General features: G+C 40.6%; 1 protein-coding gene across 13 annotated transcripts in view; it reads right to left on the bottom strand.

The window, feature by feature from the left end:
* PRPF18 (pre-mRNA processing factor 18) overlaps positions 1-25,251 on the bottom strand; it is a 78,031-nt gene that overhangs the window by 10,990 nt on the left and 41,790 nt on the right. For 3 of the 13 annotated variants that reach the window (XM_036908072.2, XM_036908074.2, XM_057498227.1), the window contains one exon: positions 12,842-16,596. In XM_036908072.2, coding sequence (XP_036763967.1) covers positions 16,516-16,596 — 81 coding nt within the window. In that variant the 3' untranslated portion in view covers positions 12,842-16,515. The remainder of the gene's footprint in view (positions 1-12,841; positions 16,597-25,251) is intronic. The other 10 variants (XM_057498221.1, XM_057498219.1, XM_057498223.1 and 7 more) reach the window with 10 other exon arrangements.

Genomic DNA, 25,251 nt, shown 5'->3' with positions numbered 1-25,251 from the left:
CTCCTGGCCCTCCTCCTGGCTCACCAGGGGCTCCTCTCTCCCATCTCCCTGGTAGTTTTCCTTTGCCCCCTGATGCGTTCGCACGGGAGTGTCCCTGGGCTTGGCTGGCTTCTCCACGCCATCCACGGTCTCTCTTCTTGGGGCTCTCATCTCACCTTGTATCTTTCCTTGTCACCCGAGGACACCTACATTCATCGCCATTCCCTGGCCTCTTCAGACCCCACTGCCTCCTCACCTCCCCATGGATGTCTAACCCACTAGCATGTCCACAACTGGATTTGATTTCCCCTCCAAACCTACTCCAGTAATGACCTTCCTCGGCTCATTCACAAGCAAATCCAGCCTACCAGTGCTCCTGCCCCAAACCTTGCGATCATGACTGCCTGCTGCTTTCTCTCCTCAAATCTGCCACAGGCTAAATGGATGTGAAGCCCCAGCCCTCAGATTTACATTATACTGGGAGGTGGAGGGAGGGAGAGTAAAAAGTAAATCACATTAACACATTAGGAGGTAAGAAAGCAGGGGCGGTCAGTGGCGGATCAGCCAGTGCCAGGAGGGGGAACACCTTTCCCCCAGGTGAGGTAAGAAAAATTGCTCTAAGTGTGGAGGTAGGAAAAGACTTTGAGCTTGCCTCCATGTTCCACCTGGTGTGAGAAAGCTACATAAGACCACTGGGGAAGGAGGGCACAGGTCAAGGGCAGGCAGAGCCAGGGTCACAGCTCAGAGGAGCCACAGAGAAGTGTCGTGGGCGGTGGGCCTGAGCACTGCCTGCCCTGCGTGGTACCGACTGGCCAGGCCCAGGTCTGAGGAAACATCCAGGCCTGCTTCCCTAGTGTGCTGCGCCAGAGGGACAGGGGAGGAGAGCCGAAGGACCTGGGGAAGGCGACCAAAGCGACTGCAATGGGGTCCAGAGGGACGAGAGAGAAAACCAAACCAGGGAGGTGCTGATCGGGCTCAAGGGGCTAGAATGAAGGTGACCCCGTGCTCAGGTGCTGGACTCACCAGCCGCCTGTGGGGTCAGGAGGGCAAGGACCCGCCATCATCTCCCACTACTCTATGAGTGCTTCACGTGAAGGGCTGTTAGCCAGACAGAAGAAGTGAAGGCAAAGGGAATGCTAAGCTACGAAGGTGACAAGCACAGGAAGCAGCCCCCTTGTAGACCTGGGAAGCAAAGGTGGGGATCACCAACTCCCAGCAGTTCAGCAGGCGCCCATGGAGCTGGGCGGCAAACCACCAAGTGGACGCCGCAACAGCAGCAGACAGGAGCTCAGCAGGACCCACAGGCTGGCTCCCCACCTCTACAGAGGGAGTGGCCACAGCAGGCATAGCTGGCTGGTCAAGTGTGGGACCTGTCCACTATCACAGCTCCTCCATCCCGAGGTGACTATCAGTGCCCCCACTGCTGGGAACTGAGGCAACAGAGGGGGCGGATTCCTCCTTCCCTCCTCCGGCTTCCAGTCTCTCGCCATCAGTGGCACCTATGGAAAAGCCAGCCAGCAAGAAGTGTGGTCTGCAGAGCCCTGACCTGAAGCGGTGTGTGGAAGGTGCAGGGGGAGATGCAGAAGCTTCCAGCCAGCACCCTGTCCGAGGTGGCCTAAGCTGCGCCTGCTCAACAGCTCACCCCAAGTGCCGAGTCAACAGACCAACTAAAAAGCTCAAAAATCAGATGGTGACTTCTAAAATGTACTGCTCTAATACAGAGGACACACCAATTCTCAATTTTTCGATGAAAAAAAGATTTTAGAAAGGATTAAAAAAACACACATACCTTCTGGCCCATGTTAGTGTAAATGTGAGTCACTGTCTTAGAAGGAAGGGCAATAATAACATGTCAAGACACCTTCTTCCAAACTGATGAAATGTATGTATCTCCATCTCCTATTGGCTGTTTCTCTGGATAACAGTGACTAATAAAACAGTTCAAGGTTGGTGCAATGACTCCCAGATGCCATCAAAGAAGTGACTCTGACATCTTTAGGATGTGTCTCTCATCATCAAGACTGCAGGAGGGCTGCAGAGCATCTAAGCATCATGAGAACTTTCCAGGAAAGAACAGAGAAGGTCCAAATAGGTCTGTCAGCTAAGTCTCTTTCTCTAGAAATGCATAGCTTTCCTGAAATCCCAGCCAACAGGCTGCCATCCACAGGTGTTGGCAGTCACATACCCAACCCTGCCTTCAAAGGGTCCTAGAAGAGCATTCAGTTCTAACTGTGCACTTTGCAGCTCTGAACAAATTAGGGTTCTCTCAGCACAGAGGGCACGGAGAATGAAAATATGGATAAATAACTGGCAGCATCCACACTACACACGTATGGCATATAAACTGCACTCCAAAAGAAGAAAAATAGAAGAGTCAACTCTTAAATAAAAAAGAACCTAGGGGGGGAGCCAAGATGGCGGCGTGAGTAGAGCAACGGAAATTTCCTCCCAAAACCACATATATCTATGAAAATATAACAAAGACAACCCTTCCTAGAATAAAGACCAGAGGACACAGGACAACATCCAGACCACATCCACACCTGAGAGAACCCACCGCCTCGCGAAGGGGGTAAGATACAAGCCCCGGCCCGGCGGGAGCCGAGCGCCCCTCCCCCCAGCTCCCGGTGGGAGACGAATAGGCAGAGCGGGAGGGAGACGGAGCCCAGGACTGCCGAACACCCAGCCCCAGCCATCCGGGCCAGAGTGCAGGGCCCTCGATACTAGGAAAACAGGGCAGCAAGAACAGTGAGCAGGCACCAGAGGCCACCAGAAAAGCAAGCGACCATTTTTTTTTTTGCTGTTTTGTTTTGGCAAGCGCTTTTTGGAAGTCTTAAAGGGATAGGGACCCCAATACTAGGGAAACAGGGCAGCAAGAACAGTGAGCGGGCACCAGAGGCCTGGCGCCGGAGGACACCAGAAAAGCGAGCGACAATTTTTTGTTTTTATTCTTTTTTTTTGCTGCTTCATTTTGGCGAACGCTTTTTGGAAGTCTTAAAGGGATAGGGACCCCAATACTAGGGAAACAGGGCAGCAAGACCGGTGAGCAGATACCTGAGGCTGGCGCCGGGGAATAAAGAAAAACGAGCGGCCACTCTTTTTTCTTTTTTTTTTTTTTCAATTAAAAAAATTTTTTTTTTTTTTTTTTGTGGTCGTTGTTTTGTTTTGGCGGGTGCTTTTTGGAAGTCTTAAAGGGGCAGGGCGGGACACTTAATCCAGAGGTAGGGAATCCGGGGATCTCTGGGCACCCTAACCCCTGGGCTGCAGGGAGCAGGGAGGCCCCTTACGGAGATAAATAGCCTCCCAGCAGCTCCTGCTCCAACGCGACTCCACCATTTTGGAGTAGCTGCCCGAGCCAGGCCACGCCCACAGCAACAGCGGAGATTAACTCCATAGCAGCCGGGCAGGAAGCAGAAACCCTGTCTGCGCGCAGCTGTGCAGCACAAGCCACTAGAGGCCGCTGTTCTCCCAGGAGAGGAGGGCCACAAACCAACAAGAAAGGAAGTCCTTCCAGCCGTCGCTCATCCCAGCTCTGCAAACTATTCCTATCACCATGAAAAGGCAAAGCTACAGGCAGACAAAGATCACAGAGACAACACCAGAGAAGGAGACAGACCTAACCAGTCTTCCTGACAAAGAATTCAAAATAAAAATCATAAACATGCTGACAGAGATGCAGAGAAATACGCAAGAGATATGGAATGAGGTCTGGAGGGAGATCACAGATGCCAGAAAGGAGATCGCAGTAATGAAACAAACTCTGGAAGGGTTTATAAGCAGAATGGATAGGATGCAAGAGGCCATTGATGGAATTGAAACCAGAGAACAGGAACGCATAGAAGCTGACATAGAGAGAGATAAAAGGATCTCCAGGAATGAAACAATATTAAGAGAACTGTGTGACCAATCCAAAAGGAACAATATCTGTATTATAGGGGTACCAGAAGAAGAAGAGACAGGAAAAGGGATGGAAAGTATCTTAGAAGAAATAATTGCTGAAAACTTCCCCAAACTGGGGGGAGGAAATAATCGAACAGACCACGGAAATACACAGAACTCCCAACAGAAAGGATCCAAGGAGGACAACACCAAGACACATAATAATTAAAATGGCAAAGATCAAGGACAAGGAAAGAGTTTTAAAGGCAGCTACAGAGAAAAAGGTCACCTATAAAGGGAAACCCATCAGGCTAACATCAGACTTCTCGACAGAAACCCTACAGGCCAGAAGAGAATGGCATGATATATTTAATACAATGAAACAGAAGGGCCTTGAACCAAGGATACTGTATCCAGCACGACTATCATTCAAATATGACGGTGGGATTAAACAATTCCCAGACAAACAAAAGCTGAGGGAATTTGCTTCCCACAAACCACCTCTACAGGACATCTTAGAGGGACTGCTCTAGATGGGAGCACTCCTACAAACAGCACAGAACAAAACACCCAACATATGAAGAATGGAGGAGAAGGAATAAGAAGGGAGAGAAGAAAAGAATCACCAGACAGTGTATATAACAGCTCAATAAGCGAGCTAAGTTAGGCAGTAAGATACTAAAGAGGCTAACCTTGAACCTTTGGTAACCACGAATTTAAAGCCTGCAATGGCAATAAGTACATATCTTTCAATAGTCACCCTAAATGTTAATGGCCTGAATGCACCAATCAAAAGACACAGAGTAGTAGAATGGTTAAAAAAGCAAGACACATCTATATGCTGCTTACAAGAAACTCACCTCAAACCCAAAGACATGTACAGACTAAAAGTCAAGGGACGGAAAAACATATTTCAGGAAAACAAAAGCGAGAAGAAAGCAGGGGTTGCAGTACTAATATCAGACAAAACAGACTTCAAAACAAAGAAAGTAACAAGAGATAAAGAAGGACACTACATAATGATAAAGGGCTAAGTCCAACAAGAGGATATAACCATTCTAAATATATATGCACCCAAGACAGGAGCACCTGCATATGTGAAACAAATACTAACAGAACTAAAGGGGGAAATAGACTGCAATGCATTCATTCTAGGAGACTTCAACACACCACTCACCCCAAAGGATAGATCCACTGGGCAGAAAATAAGTAAGGACATGGAGGCACTGAACAACACACTACAACAGATGGACGTAATAGACATCTATAGAACTCTACATCCAAAAGCAACAGGATATACATTCTTCTCAAGTGCACATGGAACATTCTCCAGAATAGACCACATACTAGGCCACAAAAGAGCCGCAGAAAATTCCAACAGATTGAAATCCTACCAACCAACTTTTCAGACCACAAAGGCATAAAACTAGAAATAAACTGTACAAAGAAAGCAAAAAGGCTCACAAATACATGGAGGCTTAACAACACGCTCCTAAATAATCAATGGATCAATGACCAAATCAAAATGGAGATCCAGCAATATATGGAAACAAATGACAACAACAACACTAAGCCCCAACTTCTGTGGGACGCAGCAAAAGCAGTCTTAAGAGGAAAGTATATAGCAATCCAAGCATATTTAAAAAAGGAAGAACAATCCCAAATGAATGGTCTAATGTCACAATTATCGAAATTGGAAAAAGAAGAACAGATGAGGCCGAAGGTCAGCAGAAGGAGGGACATAATAAAGATCAGAGAAGAAATAAATAAAATTGAGAAGAATAAAACAATAGCAAAAATCAATGAAACCAAGAGCTGGTTCTTCGAGAAAATAAACAAAATAGATAAGCCTCTAGCCAGACTTATTAAGAAGAAAAGAGAGTCAACACAAATCAACAGTATCAGAAATGAGAAAGGAAAAATCACGACGGACCCCACAGAAATACAAAGAATTATTAGAGAATACTATGAAAACCTATATGCTAACAAGCTGGGAAACCTAGGAGAAATGGACAACTTCCTAGAAAAATACAACCTTCCAAGATTGACCCAGAAAGAAACAGAAAATCTAAACAGACCAATTACCAGCAACAAAATTGAAGCGGTAATCAAAAAACTACCGAAGAACAAAACCCCCGGGCCAGATGGATTTACCTCGGAATTTTATCAGACATACAGGGAAGACATAATACCCACGCTCCTTAGAGTTTTCCAAAAAATAGAGGAGGAGGGGATACTCCCAAACTCATTCTATGAAGCTAACATCACCCTAATACCAAAACCAGGCAAAGACCCCACCAAAAAAGAAAACTACAGACCAATATCCCTGATGAATGTAGATGCAAAAATACTCAACAAAATATTAGCAAACCGAATTCAAAAATACATCAAAAGGATCATACACCATGACCAAGTGGGATTCATCCCAGGGATGCAAGGATGGTACAACATTCATAAGTCCATCAACATCATCCACCACATCAACAGAAAGAAAGACAAAAACCACATGATCATCTCCATAGATGCTGAAAAAGCATTTGACAAAGTTCAACATCCATTCATGATAAAAACTCTCAGCAAAATGGGAATAGAGGGCAAGTACCTCAACATAATAAAGGCCATCTATGATAAACCCACAGCCAACATTATATTGAACAGCGAGAAGCTGAAAGCATTTCCTCTGAGATCGGGAACTAGACAGGGATGCCCACTCTCCCCACTGTTATTTAACATAGTACTGGAGGTCCTAGCCATGGCAATCAGACAAAACAAAAAAATACACGGAATCCAGATTGGTAAAGAAGAAGTTAAACTGTCACTATTCGCAGATGACATGATACTGTACATAAAAAACCCTAAAGACTCCACCCCAAAACTACTAGAACTGATATCGGAATACAGCAAAGTTGCAGGATACAAAATCAATACACAGAAATCTGTGGGTTTCCTATACACTAACAATGAACCAACAGAAAGAGAAATCAGGAAAACAACTCCATTCACAATTGCATCAAAAAAAATAAAATACCTAGGAATAAACCTAACCAAAGAAGTGAAAGACTTATACTCTGAAAACTACAAGTCACTCTTAAGAGAAATTAAAGGGGACACTAACAGATGGAAACTCATCCCATGCTCGTGGCTAGGAAGAATTAATATCGTCAAAATGGCCATCCTGCCCAAAGCAATATACAGATTTGATGCAATCCCTATGAAACTACCAGCAACATTCTTCAATGAACTGGAACAAATAATTCAAAAACTCATATGGAAACACCAAAGACCCCGAATAGCCAAAGCAATCCTGAGAGAGAAGAATAAAGTAGGGGGGATCTCACTCCCCAACTTCAAACTCTACTATAAAGCCATAGTAATCAAAACAATTTGGTACTGTCACAAGAACAGAGCCACAGACCAATGGAACAGACTAGAGAATCCAGACATTAACCCAGACATATATGGTCAATTAATATTTGATAAAGGAGCCATGGACATACAATGGGGAAATGACAGTCTCTTCAACAGGTGGTGCTGGCAAAACTGGACAGCTACATGTAGGAGAATGAAACTGGACCATTGTCTAACCCCATATACAAAAGTAAACTCAAAATGGATCAAAGACCTGAATGTAAGGCATGAAACCATTAAACTCTTGGAAGAAAACATAGGCAAAAACCTCTTAGACATAAACATGAGTGACCTTTTCTTGAACATATCTCCCCGGGCAAGGAAAACAACAGCAAAAATGAACAAGTGGGACTATATCAAGCTGAAAAGCTTCTGTACAGCAAAAGACACCATCAATAGAACAAAAAGGAACCCTACAGTATGGGAGAATATATTTGAAAATCACACATCTGATAAAGGTTTGACGTCCAGAATATATAAAGAGCTCACACAACTCAACAAACAAAAAACGAATAACCCAATTAAAAAATGGGCAGAGGAACTGAACAGACAGTTCTCCAAAACAGAAATACAGATGGCCAACAGACACATGAAAAGATGCTCCACATCACTAATTATCAGAGAAATGCAAATTAAAACTACAATGAGGTATCACCTCACACCAGTAAGGATGGCTGCCATCCAAAAGACAAACAACAACAAATGTTGGCGAGGCTGTGGAGAAAGGGGAACCCTCCTACACTGCTGGTGGGAATGTAAGTTAGTTCAACCATTGTGGAAAGCAGCATGGAGGTACATCAAAATGCTCAAAACAGACTTACCATTTGACCCAGGAATTGCACTCCTAGGAATTTACCCTAATAATGCAACAATCAAGTATGAGAAAGATCAGTGCACCACTATGTTTATCACAGCACTATTTACAATAGCCAAGAATTGGAAGCAACCTAAATGTCCATCAATAGATGAATGGATAAAGAAGATGTGGTACATATACACAATGGAATACTACTCAGCCATAAGAAAAGGGCAAATCCTACCATTTGCAGCAACATGGATGGAGCTGGAGGGTATTATGCTCAGTGAAACAAGCCAAGCGGAGAAAGAGAAATATCAAATGATTTCACTCATCTGTGGAATATAAGAACAAAGGAAAAACTGAAGGAACAAAACAGCAGCAGAATCACAGAACTCAAGAATGGACTAACAGATACCAAAGGGAAAGGGACTGGGGAGGATGGGTGGGTAGGGAGGGATAAGCGGGGGAGAAGTGGGGGGGTATTAAGATTAGCATGCATGGGGGGGTGGGAGAAAGGGGAGGGCTGTACAACACAGAGAAGGCAAGTAGTGATTCTACAACATTTTGCTATGCTGATGGACAGTGACTGTAAAGCGGTTTATAGGGGGGACCTAGTATAGGGGAGAGCCTAGTAAACATAATATTCATCATGTAAGTGTAGATTAGTGATACCAAAAAAAAAACAAATAAATAAAGGCAGTTCCTGTGTGGTAACCTCCAATGAGTTCTACACAAAGGTATAAAGGGCATATAAAAGTGTAGGCAAAGGGTCTGTTTGTGTTTATACAGAGGATCAAAGCCTAATTGGGCTACCCCGAAAATGAACTAAGATACGATATGAAAAAGAACTTCCAACATCAGCACTCTCTGGAAGACTCATGCCAGAAGATGATCATCAAAAAATCCCAACAAAGATCCACGCACTGCTCCAGCTGTAGATGCACTCATCCCACCAGTTCCTGGACTTGCCATGGGAATGAAGAAGGAGATATCTAAGCTGGCCTGTGCATACAGTAAAACAACAAATTTGACTGGATCTATACTGTTGGAACTCAACCAAGAATTAGGAGAAGTGCAAATTGTAGCACTCCAAAATCTTACAACTACAGACTATTTACCGTTAAAAGAACATATGGGATGTGAACATTCCCCAGGAATGGGTTGTTTTAATTTGTCTGATTTCTCTCAGATTGTTCAAGCTCAGTTGGACAATATCCACCATATCATAGATAAGTTTTCACAAATGCCTAAGGTGCCTAACTGGTTTTCTTGGTTTCACTGGAGATGGATGGTAATTACAGGTATGCTTTGGTTATGTAACTATACTCCTATTATGTTAATGTGTGTGCGCAATTTAATTAGTAGTTTAAAACCTATACATGCTGAAGTTACTCTACAAGAAGATATGTCAAAGAAATAATCAATATTCCCATGTTTTCTTCCGCCTGCTACTTCTATAGCTTTTCTTCTTCTTTCCTAATTACAACCCTTAAATAGAATTCGTGCCTCATATCGAAAATTACCGAGTATCATAATTCTTCCAAGTGGTAAAGATACCTCAAGACAAATGCTGGGCATAGAAGCCACAGGGCATAAATATGCAAAGAAGTAAAAAGCTAACCATTTCAAACAATGAGGCTTCTCTCTCACTTACCAACTTTACATTTCCCTGTATGGCCCCGGAAGATGACTGGTTAGCCAGAGACGGGTATGATTCCTCAAGGGAGGAACAACCTAAGACAGGCACAGTCGCAGGGGGGCCATCAGGTGAGAAATTGGGGATCAACAGAGGTGAGGCTTAGAACCTCACCCCCCCTGTTCTGAGAGAAATCTTCTGCATACGTGGATGTTTTATTGCCCTGGTCTAGCTTGGATTAACACATAGTCTACAGGCACACACCTGATCATCTACATTTGCTCTCTTACAACACTAAACTATGTTTTCTACCTTTATCTTGTATCTACCTACCACTTCAGCATTTTATTAAAAATAATAATAATAGAGAAATGTGGTATCCACATATAAATCAAGCATAAAAATCAAATGTGTATTCATATTTGAACTGACTGTTTATAGTTCATAATGCATGAGCAAAACCGAAAGTTTCTGTGATGACTGCCCTTGTACTGTTCACCATGTAACTTATTCACTATGTAAGAATTTGTTCTCCATGTAAGAACTTGTTATCCTTCAGAAGATTGGAGACTGACGAAAATTAGGCTTTGGGTGGATTAATGATTGTGCATTGAGCATTGACTCCCCTATACAGAATTTTATTGTTGTTAACAACCATTTGATCAATAAATATGAGAGATGCCCTCACCAAAAAAAAAAAAAGTCACACTTCCAATTGTAAAATAAATAAGTAACCGGGATGTAATGTATAGCATAAGGAATATAGTCAAAATATTGTAACAACTTGGTATGGTGATAGCTGGTACCTAGAATTATCATGTATATAAATGTTGAATCACTGTTTTGCACACCTGAAACTAATGTAATGTAATACTGTGTGTCAACTACCCTTCAATAAAAAATAATTATCTACAAAAAAAAAAAAAGAAGCTCATTACTATAAATTTGTAACTCAATAAACTGAATATTCTATATTTTCTTAAAAAAAAAAAGAACCTAATAAAACTGGAAGTTTAACAGAAATACAAAAACACGATTTCTTCTCTCAAATCCTATACTTTTAGGCATGCCATTATAACATCATTAAGCAGGAGAAAAAAATCACATTTAAGATTGACATACGATTTGATTTTTATAAAATCTATCTGGCAAAGACATGGCAAAGGTTGTGCCAATATCTGAGCTAGTTATGAGATGATTTCCTTTTTACATAAAGAAAACCTAGCACAAAGGCAAGCCATAGCATGGGAGAAATATTTGTACTGCACATATTTAACAAAGGACTCATAGCCAGAATACAAACAGAACTATAAAACAGTAAGGAAAAGGCAGGAAATGCAATGGGAAAAAATGGACAGAAAGAAAATAACATACAAATGGTCAGGATGCACATAAAAAGGGGGCTCAGCTTTGTCAAAAGGAAAGTGCAAATTAAAACAACAGCGATAACCCACCAGGACTAAGTGAAAATGACAGAGGACTTATCAAGTGTGGCCAGGATGTGGAGTCCTGAACTCTCAAATCCCAAAACAGTACCAGTCCTTTGGAAAACTCTGACGGTACCTTCCATAGCTGAGTGCATGCACAGCCTAGGTCCCAGAAACTTCACACCATGGTATACCCTGTACAGAAATTTATATTCACCAAAACACACAAACACAACATTCACACAAAAACTGGAAATGAATCAAATGCCTATTAACAGAATGGATTTGTAATGCAAATCTCAATTGTGAGCTACAGCAATGAGAATGAATGTACCACAACCACACACCACAGGATGGTATCGGAAACTGAAAGAAGTCAAGCCTAACAGAGGGTAGGAAAACTGTTTGACTCCATTTATGAACAAGCAAACTAAAAAACAGGCAAAACTAACCTATGTGGGAGTGACTATTTTGGGTGGTCTTTTGGGAGATGATGTTATGCTCTGAACTTTGGCTATGGTGATGGGTGCACCACTCTGTGACTATTCTAGGACCCTATGTTAAATGGGTGGATTTTGTGCCACATGCATTACATATCAATGAAGGTGTTTCCTTAAAAATGATGTTAGAAATCAGGACTATGGTTGTGACCAGGAGGGGCATGAAGAGACACCAGGGGCACCAGTAATACTCCCTTTCCTGCCTCAGTGGCTGCTACTTAGAGATGTGTTCACTTTGAAAACTTCATCATTATATGATACTCTTCGGATCTGTACATTTTTCTCTACACAGGTTATATATACTTCAATTAAAAATGTACACTAACTGTACAGTCTTGGGAAATAACCTCCAAGGGCTCAAAAGACACTGATCCATTAACGCTGGACTCCTTGCATCTTTCTCTGCCTCAACATCCTCTCATCCTTTCACTGACCTCCCATTTACCACACCTGTTTAATGTTCCTTGATACAATTTACAGCCGGCTGAAAGTCACCTATCCATGCTGCCAGTGTTCTTACAGCTGGCTTACAAACTGCTGGTCTTGGTTTCAAATGAAGTCTCTGGAAAGCTAGTAATTATCATTTCAGAAGTATTTAGCATTTGAAGTACTCAAAGTTTTATAATCTGCTAAATTTCACACTAAGCCTGAGAGCGCAGTGTTCTCTATCTTTGTATTTAAAAAATAAAAAAGGAGTACTTTTGCCCTGAATTCATCTACCAGGTCATCTCCTTCATCAACTCTGGTAATTCCTTCTAATCAGCAGTTTTCAAACTGCTGGTCATGATGCATTATGGGGTGTAAACCAGTTTAGAGAGTTACCACCAGCATACTGTAAAAAGAAACTCAACACAGAAGTATGGTAAGTGCTTTTGTTTCAGTTCTACGTGCATGTATGGAATCCTGGGTCTCCCCATATTTGTTAGTGTTTACTGTGAGTCGTGATCCAAAAGTTTTGAAAGCTACAGCTTTAGCTCCCCTACTTCACAGGATGGCAGAAACTCTAAGCTGGGCTCAGACTACAATACTAATGGTTCATAATTTCTCCTAATTATTTAAGGAAGAGCAGGTTTGAGAGGAAAGGCAGTTTGGTTTTGGCAAGTTGTAATACTGGGAGTTCAGAAAGGCAAGGAGAGCTGACTGTGCCAGCTGCTCTTGCTGGTGTTGGGGGAAGCTCGGTGAGTGGATCTAGAATCGCCAACAATACTCAAACCTTCTTAACCGCTCTCCACGGAAGTACACGTTCAGCTTGAATGCTGCGAGGAAGAGCTGAGAAGGCTGGCAATCACTTCCAAGCTGGTGCCTAAAGACAGGGAGGAGAAACTAAACAAAAGGAAATAGCCTTGTTAAACAGAGTAACCGCTGTTGGCAACACAAGGACTAGTTTAAGCAAGCTGTATAAACTATTACAGAGTTTACAGAGGGAAAAACAAGTCAGTCATCAAATGCTTTCATAATAGACTGTTCTAGTAAACATAAAAACTTTTTTTTTAAATGAGCGTGGTTCCAAAATCCTGAATGGGACCAGTTCACACCACAGCCACTGCTGCTAACCAACTGCATTTCTCCTAGCTACTCCGTATCACCAGTTACTTTGAAATTTCAAAAGATTTTAAGGTAACTGTTAACCATTAAAGTACTAGTGTGTGGCTGTAATTCAGCCAATGTAGCTGCAGAGTCTGCTATGAAAGCCAGTTGCCTTAACAGTGTTCCCATGGCGACCCTCCAGGACTGGTGCTGGCTGCTCCCGCTGGACAGCTGGAAACTTACAGAAATACGCCATGAGAAAGTGCTTTCACAGCTCCACAATCCATGTGACTGCTGTGGGATAAAGTTATTCTTCCAGGGGCTTCATGGGAATATACTGAGGGGTGGGGGTGGGGGCGTGACAATCCACTCAGTTGTGCTCTTTTAATACTCAGGCAAGGCAAAAGCACATCTCAGCTGACCGCTGGCCCGCCACTGAAGCCACCCACCCAGTTCCATGCTAACAAGTGTTACAGGGGTTACCGTATGGCTGCAAAGGAGCAGCAGTAGAGATCCCCAAATTCAAATCCACTGAACACTCTGAAACACTTTTTTTTACTCTTTTCTAAGCTACTTACTATCAGAATAGACTTCCAATAGAAAGATGGCTGTATTTCTGAAGTATTCACTGGGGTCAAATCCCAGGCAATCTAAAGGAAAGTAGGTCAGAACATCCCCAGGAGGAGGAAGCCCACATCAGGAGGCGGCCCAGCCTTCACGCCTGCGCCCCACTCATCCCAGCCCACCCTGGGTTATGGAGCCCGCACTCGGCGCTGACTCTGTGACACTGCTTCCTAGCTCTGGCCCCTCAGAACCTCCCCCTTCTTCCCACAGATCCCATCAACCCGATCCTCTCTCTCCCTCTCCCTATATGGCATCAGCTTTATTTCCTAATTTTCCCCCAAAACCGCTGTGGCTTCCAGATTGCCACGGCTGTGTCACAAGGCTGCAAAGTACCGCTCAGTCTCCACAGCTACAGGAACACTCCTACAAGTGCGGCATTTACTTTGGAGGGAACACCACTACATTTGAGTCCAGAAAGACAACTCCTCTTGTTAGATGCCTGGGCAGATAGGGATGAATAAAGGGAAGATTAGTGATTTCAGGATTGTGAATGATTGGAAAGATAAGCCTTTATTGTTTCAAAAATAGCTAAACACAGAAATATGTACTATCTGCTGAACTAAAATTTTTATGATCTGAAGAACACAAGCGGTCATTTTTCTATATATCCACACGATTACTTGCAGTCACTGGAAGAGCTTTAATCTCAGGGAAAAGGAAAACTATTCTATGAGAAGGTCTACATCTTTAAACCTGCCTCTTTCTACCCAAGCCCAAAATGTTTAACCTTCACTGCACTGTAGAACTTGTCACAGTCTCTCTTTAAACCATCTATCCATACTGATCGATTTTAGGTGACTGGGGTCACAGGGTACAGATTCTTCTTTATGTGGAGTATTAACAGCAAATGGGAAGACACCATAAAACTGACTGCCACGCTGTGGCCTATTCAACAATATTTATAAACAAGTACTACACAAGACATAGCAAAAGTCTAGATTGTTATCACATCTCATGAAAGTCTGTCTCTCATGTGCCCTAGTAAGCTTTCCCCCTAAACTCTAACTAATCTAAAAAGAAATGGTTTCCAAAGTGGGGAGTAAAGAACCCTGACTCAATTCAGGACAGCAGACTTCAGCCACCATCATGCACAGAACCAGTAGAAACAACCAGATGGGTACACCCACAGACCACAAGTGACCAAAACTGGTTTTCAAGCCTTTCCAAGAGGGGCCAGAAGAGTGAGTGTGAGTCAGCATCCACCTCCTCAGCTGACTCACTCCCACCACATCCTCTACCCTTCTAAACTCAGAACTGGGTGAAAGTGTGAACAGCAATAGTGCGTCTGGCTACAGTAAATGCTTAATAAGCGTTTCTACTACTCCTGTTTTGGGAACCACTGTTACTGTGCCCATCGTGTGAGGACACACTGCCCCAACCACAGGATTCCTAAAAGTGACTTTGGCTACACTCTAATAAGGAGAACAACAGGACACAACAACTAATAATTACCGAGCTCTTACTATTTGCCAGGTATTGTGCTAAGCATTTTATTCTACTTAAACACAACAATGACACTATGAGGTATGTGCTACTATTACTAACAACTATTTGCAGATAAGGAAACTGAGGCTTAGGGAAGATCAAGTTACTTTTCCACAGTCACAGTTAGTGGGTTGAGAGCTGAAATCTGAAGCTAGGAAGTTCTGACTCTGGAGCCCCCCTCCCACTGCTATCAGATACCACTACTCCACCTGTCAGGTGACATTCTGTTTACCCACCTTCCTCCATTAACTGAGTTCTCTCAACTTCTAAAGCAGAACAGTTCATCACAATTATCTGGATACGACACTGAGATTCAGAAGAAGTCCTCGGTGGTGGAACAGCAGCCCCAGGACCCCCTGTCCCAGGCATGACAAGAGCACTCTTCTGCCTGGCCGGATGCAGCCGGGACCACAGTCCACCACAGGCCTCGTGAGGGGGAAACTCGCAGGCAGGCTTATTCTGGAAAGACCCAGTACCAGCAAAACAGCCCCATTCTTGATTGGCTGACAATGAATCCATTTCCACCTCCAACCTCGATGCAAAATAGGGCTACCTATTTTGAACTTCTGTTGGTATAATACACCATCTTTGTTTTCTAAACTTCTATTTTCCGTTAATTCTACCTGTCCTGAGAAATGACAAATACTAAAATTTACAATCCTTAGAAGACAAAAGCAGGAATGCTTCTTGAAATGCAAGAAAAATAACACCTGAGGTAACAGCAGTATCATTTACACTCAAATTCTACTTCAAGATTGTAAAGGTTCAGCAACATTTAAGGATATAAAACTTCATAAATAGTTCCACATTTTTGTTGAAATACATAAAAATATTTTTTATAAACACTACATAAAAGGCAATGTGAAAATTACCATATTTTACAGAAATAATTAAGTCCATCCTCAAATATTCCTTTATAATCATCTAACTGCAACTTTCAGGTCTTCAGGGAAAAATCATTTTAAACCCCCAAATCCCTTCTGTAACTGTCATCTGAACACTTAGAAAACTCTTTATAACTTAATTTTTCACCTATTTAAAATAAAAAGCAAGACACAAAAACCAGTTTGCAATCAGATGTGATATGACAGCCAACACAGTTCTTAAAAACAAGAGTTGCATTAGGTAGAACTCAGAGACTAGGAACTCTGTTTTCTTCTCCCCTCATTCCTGCTGGTAATTCCAGAAGTATGTTCCCAGGTACCATGTTCCCAACAGTTTCCTACTGTTAATTAACACATCCTATACAGCTCATAGTGCATTGTACTCCACACATTTTGATGGATCCGTAGGGAAGTGCTTCTGGCAAATGGTCATTAACCTCTTCAACCCCTAAAAAAAAGAAGAAAACAAAGGTTGGTTATGATATGGTTGCGCTCTTCCTAACTGTCCTTCCACACTCACTCCAGTTCACCCACATCTCCACTAAAATGCATCAGTCCCAAGCAATGCCACTCAGATGTCTACTTAGAGAAACATTCATTCACGTACACCCAGAGATAACACAAGACAGTCATAGCAGAATTGTTCACAATAAAACAAAAGTACTGGAAACAAACCAAATGCCCATTATAGGAGAATATATGAATAAGCTTAGTATGCTGACAAATGGATCATTTTATAGCAGGAAAAATGAATTAACTAGAGCTACATGTAACAACTCAGCCTTTTACACCAGGTTCCAAAAGAGCATTAAGCCTGAGTTGCAGGCCTATATTGTACGTAATGAGACAGCAGCTCTCCTGCCCATCTAAAAGAGCGCTACATATGTACCATCTGTGGGAGAACTGAGAAAATGCCACTCAAATCATGTGTTCTAAGGTCCACATGAGGAACTCTGGTTGAGAAGAACTAATACACATGAATCTTAGAAACAATATTGAATGTAAAAAGCAAATGGCCAAAGGCTACCTACATACAATATAATGTAATTTAGTGAACATGAAAAACAAGTTAAAACACAATGTATTGCTTAGAAATGCTTACATAACATGGTAGAATTACTTCAGAAAAAGCAAGGAAATGATAGACAAATTCAGGATAATGGGGTAGGAAGGAAAATACAGATTCAATCATCTTCAGAATGTTCTAGTTCTTAAGCTAAGAATAAAGCCTTTAAATACTTGTTTTATTGTTTACAATTCACAACTTAAAAGTACTTCTTAGTATATGCCAAATATTACATGATAAAAACATGGTAATGTGATCATAAAAACAGAGTACAACATGCCAAAAGGAACCTGGCCAATCTTACAGAATTTAGAAGTACTGTGCATGGGACATCTATTATCACAGCTCTCAGTTCTTTTAAGACAACTACAACAATACACACTAAGTCCCAGAATCTCCCAGACTCCAAGTACTTTCCATCTCTTCTGCAACTTGGACAGTTCTTAGTCAGCCTGTAAGGCTACAGTGATTTTTTAAACAAACAAGAATTATCACCACTAAAATTAATTGTCTCTTAACTCATCCTTCAGTCCGTGATCTTCTCAAATCCTTGGTTGGCACTCTGTTTTTAGTTACTCCTCAGCTTTCTCATCCGCCACTGAGCAAACATAACTCTTAAGGTATTACCCAAATTCACAAACAGGCCAGGGACATAAGCGGAAACCTGCAGCATGCAACTATAGACCTCTCTAGATCAAACATGGGAAGAGTTTTGCAACCAATAATAAACCTTGTTAACTGTTGTATCTGTAGCCTCCAAATTTCCATGTTTACAAGGAAAGATTTTGTCAAACATTTTATTGAAATCTATGTATCTTTACCAGTACTGATTAGTTATTAAAAACAACCACCACCACTACAAACAGTAGCATACTAATTTTAACAACCCCTAAAGCAATTGTGGGCATACACTATTTTAAGTATTCACAAAAATATAAAACCGCCTTATCACAGCAAGAACAACAAAATTCTATCACGGGCCAAAGGTTGACTATCTTCAGGTACAGATTAGACAGTGAATACAAAAGTGCACACAGCACAGGGCCTGATACTTCACTAGCATTCTCCCCAGATTCATTATTTTTCCTCAAAATGATACAATAAAATATCTCTTGAAACCAAAAAGAGCTTCAGGACCTAGTGAGAAAAACAAAACATATGGATGTAATATAAAATGCAACAACAAAAGAGCACATCTGGAAGTCAGAGAGGGTAAAAAAACGCCTCAACATGTATGCTGATGTAACAGGTGCCTCAAACACCATCAAGCATCAACTCTTCCTGTGTAATTACTTAAGTTTTCAAACAACTCAAGCTCTGTGAAATCACCAAGTCAAAAAAAAGCAAACTGCCACCACAAAAATCCCTGCGAAGTTTCTTTGGTCCCACAGTAAAGTACACAAGCACAAATACGAACTGAGCTAATATCTAACAGACGCACCATCAGAGAAACATGACTTTTAAACATTCTACTTAAAGTCCTTTGTGGATTCAAAGAGTGACCATATTGTGCAATTTAAGAATTAGAAGTGTGGAGGAGGCTTCTGGCTGGTTTCCAAGAAAGACTTTTGCAGGCACTGCAAAGAATGACTGTGTGTAATTTGCTTTGCTCTTCATTTTTTGGTGGTTGTTCCCTGAACTAATCAGGTATTTGTTTTATGATAAAGATCATTCCTTCTCACAGTCCAGCTTTTCCTGCTGTGAATTCTTTTCATCTGTATGCCTAATTGTGATCTGTAGCCATGGAAATATATGTGATATCACTAATTTGGCATCTAAAGTTTCCTGAAGGAATAGGTGAGAAGAGAGACAAAGCTAAGAAAGAGAACATCTTGATGAAATACAAATAACTTCAGTCAGCAACCTCAGGACAGCATTTGGTTATTTTCCAAATGGAAAGAAGTCTTTTCATTTAGATCCCTCAGGATTTCAGTTTCAAACTGCTTGCAGATGCTGAAACCAGTAAAACAATTAGCTGCTTAGCTTATCATACTGCAACCTGCTTATTAATATCTGGTAGTTTTTTAAACATAATTTTTACCTTTATAAAAGCAATACATTTATTTAATAAATCTTTATTCAGTGCTACTACCTGCCAAGCACTGTTCTAGGTTCTAGGAACACAATGGAGAACAGAAAAAAATCCCCTTCCTGAGATAATACTCCAAAAAGAGAAAACAGGAAACAAAATATATAAAACAGACAAGAAACAGAATGAGTATGTAAAACACCAGATATGTCAGGTGACAGGTGATAAGTGTGATGGAGAAAAATTAATCAGGGAAGAGGTGTGTGTGGATGTGGGGAGCAACCAGACTGACTTTTAGTCCAAGTGACCCAGGGAACCACCTCGGGTTTTTGAGCAAGACAGCATCATACTTTGGTTTGCATTGTAACTGACTCTCTGGGTGCTGTGCAGATACCGAACTGAAGTGGGGCAAGAACAGAAGAAGCTCAGAGACCAGAGCAGAGACACTGCAATAATCCAGGTGAGAGGTTGGCAGCTAGACCCAGATGGCAGCAGTGGAGATAGTGAAAGGGATAAGATTCCAGATATGCTTTGAATACAGAACCATCAAGGTTTGCTGACAGGATATGGGCTGGGACAGAAAGAGAAAATTCAAACAATGCCATGTTTATGTGCATATTATTATTTAAAAATCACATAGTTATTACAGCAAATACCAGTCCTCTGCCTCACCCCTTCCAATTCCAGATTTCAGCACCCCAGGGACAACCACTTCAGATCTCTCAAGTGTTTCCTCTGGTATTTACTGCCACATATATAAATGCTATACTGACAGGGCTTGATTTTTCCTGCCTCAGTATCTCCTGACTTCCTCCTATGAAAGCTGAGGATTTTATCCACTTGTACCATGTCCATAGGCCCCACATATGCACACACACCTAAGTGTACTTTCTCTACCCACATTCTTAGTGAATACAATATTGAGGATTTACTACATGTCTACACAGTGTTCAAAGCAGAGCCTCATGGTGTACACAACGGCATCTCCTTTCATACATGTTTTTTCCATCTTTTGGTTGTCTATGTAGACATCACCAATTAATTCTCCAACAGTGAGACTACTCTCAATATGACCAGACATACCAGGTAATATCTGTTCCATTTTTTTCCTGGGGCCCTCTGTCAGTTCCAGTCTGGATCACTTGGATTCCAGACCTCCTCATCCTGCCACCATGCCAGAGCAGCGTCTCACCTCACCTGGGAGTTTCTTCTGCCTTGCTTGTTTACTGAATCTTTTCTGTTTCCCTTATTTTGGTGGAGCACATCCTCAAGTCGAAGTAATAAAACCCCGTAAAGACTACCCAGGGTCAAATTCCAATCCCACCACCAGCCATGTGACCTTGGGAATTCACTCCTCTATGCTTCAGTTTCTCCACTTGTAAAACAGAAATCATACTATCAACCTCTCACTGTTGCTCCAATATGCTGATGTGAAGCACACAGTTAAGTACTATGTTAAATGTTAGCTAGGATGATAATGATTCCAGAGAACAGTTATGTGACAGGTCATATTTTGGGGACCACCTGTCTAAAGGTATCTTTAACCTATGTTCACACTCGACTGATAGTTCAGCTGGAAACAAATTCTGAGTGGGAAATTATTCCCTAGCTATTGTAAAGGTATTGCTTCACTCCACTGTCTTCCAGCTTCCAGTACTGTTAATGAGAAATGATGATATTATAAGTCTGAGACTTTGTAAATGATCTGTTTTTCTCCAGAAGCATTAAAATCTTCTCTTGATCCTCAACCTTCCATTATTTCATTACATTGTGCCTTAATGTGAGATCTCTGCTCTTCATTTGCTATGTATTCAGTGAGCTCTTTTCACTCCAGAAATTCATGTCTTACAGCTCTGCAAAGTTTTCCTATATTCTTTATTTCCTAGCCTCTAATTTCTCTGTTCTCTTTTTCCTGGAATTCGACAGTTGCAGACCTTATATATCAACTCCCTCATTCACTTAACCCTTGAGTTTTCAAGATTTCGTCAGCTCTATCTTCTGAACCCTTTCAAGTAATTTTTAAATTTCTGCTGTGATGTTTAATTTTTAAGAGCTATTTTGATTCTTTTTTTGCATTATACTGTTCTTACTGGATGGCCACAACTGTATATAAGGATATTATTCCATTTTTCACCAAAGGTTTTTTTTCTGTTCCCTATATATAATTGTGATTCTCGGAACTCCTTCCTATGTGTTTGCTTTGGTCTCTTTTGTGTTGAAAATTTTCTCTAAATGTATGGTGATCCTAGGTGAACATTCACATTTATGAGTAAGGCACTACAGGGGTAAAGGAAATCCCCTGGATAGGTAGGGCTTGTCAGTGGAACTTAGTTTTAGGACAATATGGCAGCAAGCTAGTTTTTTCACAGGAGGAATACCAAAAGTTAGTTAATTGTACATTTTTCTTGGATCAGAGAGAAGAATCCTCCGATTTCCTGAGTAAGGGGTAAAAGCCTAGCTGCCAGCATCAGAAGAACCAATGGAGAATAGGAACTGTAGGTCTTGTTTGTCAATACACAGACTCTCACTAAGTCTCCTGTGTTCTCTGTGGCATGTCACACTCCCTTCCTGAGCAATACCAAACTACCTGTGCAGGGTAGAAGGAACCACTAGCTACTTATCCTAGTTTCTAGCTCCATCCCATGTTTCACCCTTTTAGAGGTGCCTAAAAGCCCCACATTCTGAGCCTTTGCAGAGTCTACGTTAATGTCTCCTTAATGACCTCCCTACACAATCTTCCAATTAATTTTTTTAAGATCACTATGTTTTAAAGAAAATATCCTGCATTCAAAAGTGTGATGAACTACACACTTAAAATGGTTAAAACGGTAACTTTTATGTTATGTATATTTCACAATTTTTGTAAAATCTAACAAAGTATTACAGAATAGTCTAGGTAAGTTATAAAAATATCAAATACAGCTACAGCTTGGAATTTGTATCATACTGTGATATAAAATAGGAATCCTAAGTAATGAGTTGTTTATATCCAGATAAATCAACAAACCATTAAAACACTCACCCTACATCCACTATAATACTAGCTATTTTCTTTATTATTGCAGAAAACAAAAACTTTTAAAACCAAACCAAACTACAACCAGAACTCTTTAGCTAGATTTGCCTTTTATAAACTACCATTAGTTAACTAGACTTCAGGAAGAAATATTTTTATTTTAGGGTATCTTTTCATTGAAGTATAAAGATGACATTTTATTAAGTCAATTATTTCTCTACTTGTTACTAGTTACCTATTACACCTTAAGAATAAAGTCTTAAAGATGAAAACACAGTTATTTAGTGGTATAGCCTAAGAATACGAAGAATTGATTGACATTTTCCACATAGCTGTTAAAAATTCTGCCAATGAAACAAATGAACAAACAAAACAAAGAGACTCACAGACACAGAGAACAAACTGGTGGTTGCCATAGAGGAGGGAGGTGGGGGGATGGATGAAATAGGTGAAGGGGAAAATATTAGTGGGAATGTTGGATATGTTGGTCTGGGTGATATGGTTACATGAGTGTATACACAGGTCAAAATTCATCAAGCTGTACACTAAGATTTGTGCATTTTGTTGTATATACCTCAACAAAAAAAATTTAGTAAGAAATTTTAAAAATGAAAAATGAAATTCTGTCAATGAAGTGCCAAAGTTCTAATAAAGGAATGAATTAACATGAGATACTTAAGTTTAAAATTAATCTTAACTTCAAACTAAAGGAATATTCATTTGACCTGAAATGTGATGCTCAAACAATGTGTACTTAATGATTTAAAGCTGATTTCTACAATTGTAACTAACATCCACAGTCATGCATAAAAAGATGAATCCTTCAAAAACTGTCTACAGGAATTCTTTTCACACAAGGATATCACTAAAATTGAATCCATCTAAACAACTCATTCTAGACTGTAAAATAACTGATCTGGGTCTAGCCACATGGAATGATGGCAGATAAAGATAATTCCACACTGCTTCTAATGAAAAGTCCCATTAAAAGTATTAAATGTACAAAAATTTTCATTTTCTGCAGGACGTAATGGAAAATTAAAGAAAACTGGTAACTTGGAACTAAATCAAACTGCTTTTAGAGCTTCTGGGTAAAACACAGAGCTGCTCTTGTTTTTCCCTTCTCTGAATGCTTCCTATAAAAGAACCTAATTCCAAGTTCAACAGTTCATCATTTTATAGAAAGCAATAACATATTACAATTCCATGTAGTGATTCCATTTTGAAAACAGTACCCACCTACCTAGATAAGTTAGGTAAAAATTTATGCCAAATGACCCATCTGGGGGAAGATTTCATTTACCGAACTATCAGTTCTCACAGCTCAGGATGACCTTTTTCTTCAAGATGTGTTGAGAAACAAAAGATTTAATACCCCAAGTAAAATGTCTCTTTGCTGTCAGTTAAGCTGCCAACTAAAAAAATGCATGCACAGTTTAGATAAGCACTCCCCAAAAAGTGTTTCTACCAAACAGTAGTGGTGTTTCATGATAGTAAAAGGTAAATGTATGTGAAAGATATTTGCTAGCAATGTTTTTCTCAAAATATTTGTTTTAATATTGCAGAAGTATTAAATGGGTAGATAGTTTATTAATAATCAGGCAATAACTTGCCTTTAAAGAACGGTTTATCACAGCAAAGAATGCCAGGAGTCAGCATGAAACCACAAGACCCACAAATGTATGACACATTCTTGATGCACAGGGAGTGTCTGCCAACTAACCATGATGTTATTTATGTATTCAACATATGGATCAAGTTGTGATCACTCACTGCAGTAATGAATGTTTCTGTTATACCATTTTTGGCAATACATGAATATAAGTTTACAAATGTTCTATGAACAAATACAATTGACAAATGCTAATATAGATGAAATATGCCAAAACCTGAAATACAGATTGAAATAATTGACATTAAATGTTGGAATGATGTCTTTACCAGGGAATTTACAAATTTAAAGTTACTGAAAACAACTTACCAGAGAAGAATATTATGGGACATTTTGCCTATTTTAATAGTGAAAGCTTAAAAAAATTTATTTGCCATTAATATTATTTCTTAATCTTCTAATCCCCAAAGAAATCTGAGTTGTAACACAACACACAGATTAATTTATATCCATCAGGGAGATTATCAGCAGGAAACAAAGAGCACACTCAAACTGGATAACCTGACAGCAGTAATTCTGAGGACTCTACATAAAGTCATGGGCAGGACAAAGTCCAGTCTCCTAGCACTACTGAAACGCCATGGCCAGCCTGTGTTCTAAAGGGACAAGGGAGGAGACAGGTCACAAAAACCCAGAGTAGTAACTGTATGGAAAAGCCACCTGACAGAGCTATGGCCTTGGGTAGAAGGGTGCGGTCAACCCTAAGGGACCCTACAGGGAGGAAGTCGGGGAAATAAACACCCCATACTTGTTCTTCTCCCACTTACAAAATGCCTTCCAGTCCCACTCATTGCCTGCTCCCATCAGAAGCCAGAGGACAAGGGAGCTAGGTTCTGGGAACAAGGTAAAGAAAGGTGGAGAATGGACCTGGAGGGCAAATAGCCATTTGATATCAAATCTTTAAGACATCTTAAGAGATGTCTTAAAATGACTGAATTATAAAGCCTCTAATCAAGAGCTTCCTATAATCTGTTCAAAGAAGCTTTACCCAAAACTGACCCAAAGGTTACATCTGTATTTGGCAAAATGAACCAAATCCTTCAAGTTAACACCACCAATCTCCCCTAACCCTAGAGGGTAGCTAATAAGCTATACAACTTCTCTTTGATCTGTATGGTAAGAAAACTCTCCTAGTGATATGTTTAATTTTTTTTGTGATAAAGAACACTTCAAACAACTTTCATAGTTTAAATTCTATAGTTTTGTATAAAACCCAAAGATGAAATCATGTTACAGTGAAATAGCCCCTTGCACTGTTTTCTACCATATTTCATTAAACACTATTTTTCATGAGTATTTCTAAATGAAAGAAACAATAAT

The sequence above is a fragment of the Manis pentadactyla genome, chromosome 3 (genome assembly GCF_030020395.1).
Source record: "Manis pentadactyla isolate mManPen7 chromosome 3, mManPen7.hap1, whole genome shotgun sequence".
Taxonomy (NCBI): domain Eukaryota; kingdom Metazoa; phylum Chordata; class Mammalia; order Pholidota; family Manidae; genus Manis; species Manis pentadactyla.
The sequence above is the reverse complement of the archived record's forward strand: the minus strand, read 5'-3'. Positions and strand labels throughout refer to the sequence as shown.